Below are 2,500 nucleotides of genomic sequence, written 5' to 3'. Positions count from 1 at the left end.
TCGCCTCCTCCTTCAGGACCTTCTTCAGCAAAGCGAACAGGTCCAACAATCAACTAAACCTAATCTCCACCCGCAAAGGCCACCACAATCCCATCACCCTCCCCACCCCCACCCCCACCCCCACCCCACCCACCAACAACCAACTAAACCTAATCTTCACCCTCAAAGGCCAACACACTCGCACCACCCTCCCCACCCACTCCCACCCCCTCCCCCGCAACCGCACTCAGCCCTGGGACACGAGCGCCCGCAGACAGTCCCTGATGACGACCGCGGCGCTTACGAGGACCTCCCCCTGGTCTACGGGCACGTGGCGGTTCAGGTTCAGGTTGACCGCCCGCTCCCCCGTGATGCCCAGGAACGCGACGTCGTTGTAGGTGCAGCTCGAGAGCACGCCCACGCCCGTCGCCTCCTCCTTCAGGACCTTCTTCAGCAAAGCGAACAGGTCCAACAATCAACTAAACCTAACCTTCACCCTCAAAGGCCAAAACAATCGCATCACCCTCCCCACCCCCACCCCCACCCCCACCCCCAACCCCACCCCCACCCACCAACAATCACCTAAACCTAATCTTCACCCTCAAAGGCCAGCACAATCGCATCATCCCCCCACCCTCCCCCCTCTCCCCCACCCTCCAACAATCGACTAAACCTAATCTTCAACCGCCATGACCAACACAATCCCCCCACCCCCTCCCCCACCCCCACCCCAACCCCCTCCCCCGCAACCGCACTAGCCCTGAGACACGAGCGCCCGCAGACAGTCCCTGATGACGACCGCGGCGCTTACGAGGACCTCCCCCTGGTCTTCGGGTACGTGGCGGTTCAGGTTCAGGTTGACCGCTCGCTCCCCCGTGATGCCCAGGAAAGCGATGTCGTTGTAGGTGCAGCTCGAGAGGACGCCCACGCCCGTCGCCTCCTCCTTCAGGACCTTCTTCAGCAAAGCGAACAGGTCCTTGTCGTAGGCGACGGCGAGGAGGCCAGCTAGGGCGTCGGCCAGGGAGACCATGGTGAAGGGTTCCTTCTTCTTCAGGCAGGCTTTCATCTGGAAGATCTTCTGCCAGCCCAGGTCCTCCTCCTCATGCCCTTCGTGCTCCTCGTGCTCCGGCTGGCTGGGGACTTGCAGCTGCTCGCCGTCCTTCGCTGTGGAACAATCGGAATCCATACTTGGAAAATGATAATGATAATAAGATAATAAACAGGAATATAATATATAAAAAATATAATATGCAAAAATATAACATATAAGAATACGTTGCTTACCAACTGCCAACTCGGGTGCAGAGAGTGCAAAGAGGCACCTGTCACACGCCATACAAAAACTCCCCTTCGTGTACGACGTCGACAGCTTGCTCGACTTGACAAGGCAGAAACAGCACAGTGCCGGTTCGGAGAAGTACTTGAAGCAAGTCTCGAGCGGGAGGGTGAGCTTCGAAACCTCCGCTTTCGTCAAAACAATGGAGACTCTTTTGGTGCCGAATGCTGAAACAACCTTGACGGCTTGAGCGGGAATTTGCTGGCGATAATAGTCCGTCATCAGCTGGTTCACTTGTGTAAACATTTCGCTCGCTCTGGCCTGCGCCCTTTTCGTCAGGCCCTTTCCTGACGTGCAAGGGAGAGTGCTGACGACTGTGATGGCACCAGGCGGCAGAACCCGCTCTATGGCCACCCTCAGATCCCAGAGTTCTCCCAAGATGCTGTCGGGGTCATGACACCCTTTGATGATGCTGTAGGAACCGGCTGACACCAGGACCACCAGTCTCCTGTCGCTCGATAAATTCTCTTCGACTAGCAGCCTCGTCAGCGCCGTTGCGAAGCCCTCCTGCAGGTCTCTCGCGGGTCTTTCCTTCCCGAGGACGTGGACCAGAGGGAACTCCGAAGTCCAAGCGAGCCTGACGTTTCTCAGGCGATTATCCGACGCCAATACGAAGGACGCCTTTTCTGAAAATGGAAATTCTATTTAGTTTCTGAAGTTTTTTTCCTGTCTCTTACTCTTCAATGTGTTCTCTAAATGTACTCTAAATGGATGCAATTTGCTACCTGTGCTGGCGCCTCCTTGACTTGGCACATATACCACTTCAACATTGCTGTCCTCGTAGAGCACGGATGCATTTGATAAATTGTTTTTATCTGTTTCCTCCGTCTCTTTTGGTTGTGCATGACTGTTTAAAAAAGGAATCAAGTTATTAAATAAGTTTTGTGAATACAACACGTACAATGTATGAATTACTGCTAATCTTTCTTAATCTTTCTTATATATTTGTTCATAACAAATACATTATACAACAAACAGATAACAAATACAGTACCTATTGGCAGTAAATTTACAAAAACGTACCATACAAATACAGTAACAAACAAACAGATACACTATCTCGCATGAACTACCGTTGATCTCTTCACCCACCTACCTCCCAGGCAGAGGGACCGTCTTTTCAGAAACCGACGCGGATGCTCTTGAAGATCCTTTTCCCGACGGAGCGGCGCCAGCGGGGGAATC

General features: G+C 53.4%; 1 protein-coding gene across 1 annotated transcript in view; it reads right to left on the bottom strand.

Moving 5' to 3' along the window:
* Positions 1-729: 729 nt before the first annotated feature.
* The window catches only part of LOC113811224 (uncharacterized), a 7,509-nt gene continuing 5,738 nt past the window's right edge, over positions 730-2,500 (bottom strand). The window contains exons 4-7 of the mRNA XM_070138742.1: positions 2,412-2,500; positions 2,041-2,162; positions 1,264-1,941; positions 730-1,143 (exon numbers count right to left, since the gene is read on the bottom strand). The exon at positions 2,412-2,500 is cut by the window's right edge and continues 590 nt beyond it. Coding sequence (XP_069994843.1) covers positions 734-1,143; positions 1,264-1,941; positions 2,041-2,162; positions 2,412-2,500 — 1,299 coding nt within the window. The 3' untranslated portion in view covers positions 730-733. The remainder of the gene's footprint in view (positions 1,144-1,263; positions 1,942-2,040; positions 2,163-2,411) is intronic.

Source organism: Penaeus vannamei, chromosome 24 (genome assembly GCF_042767895.1).
Source record: "Penaeus vannamei isolate JL-2024 chromosome 24, ASM4276789v1, whole genome shotgun sequence".
Lineage (NCBI taxonomy): Eukaryota > Metazoa > Arthropoda > Malacostraca > Decapoda > Penaeidae > Penaeus > Penaeus vannamei.
Note: the sequence above shows the minus strand (reverse complement) of the source record. Positions and strands in the feature narration are given on the sequence as shown.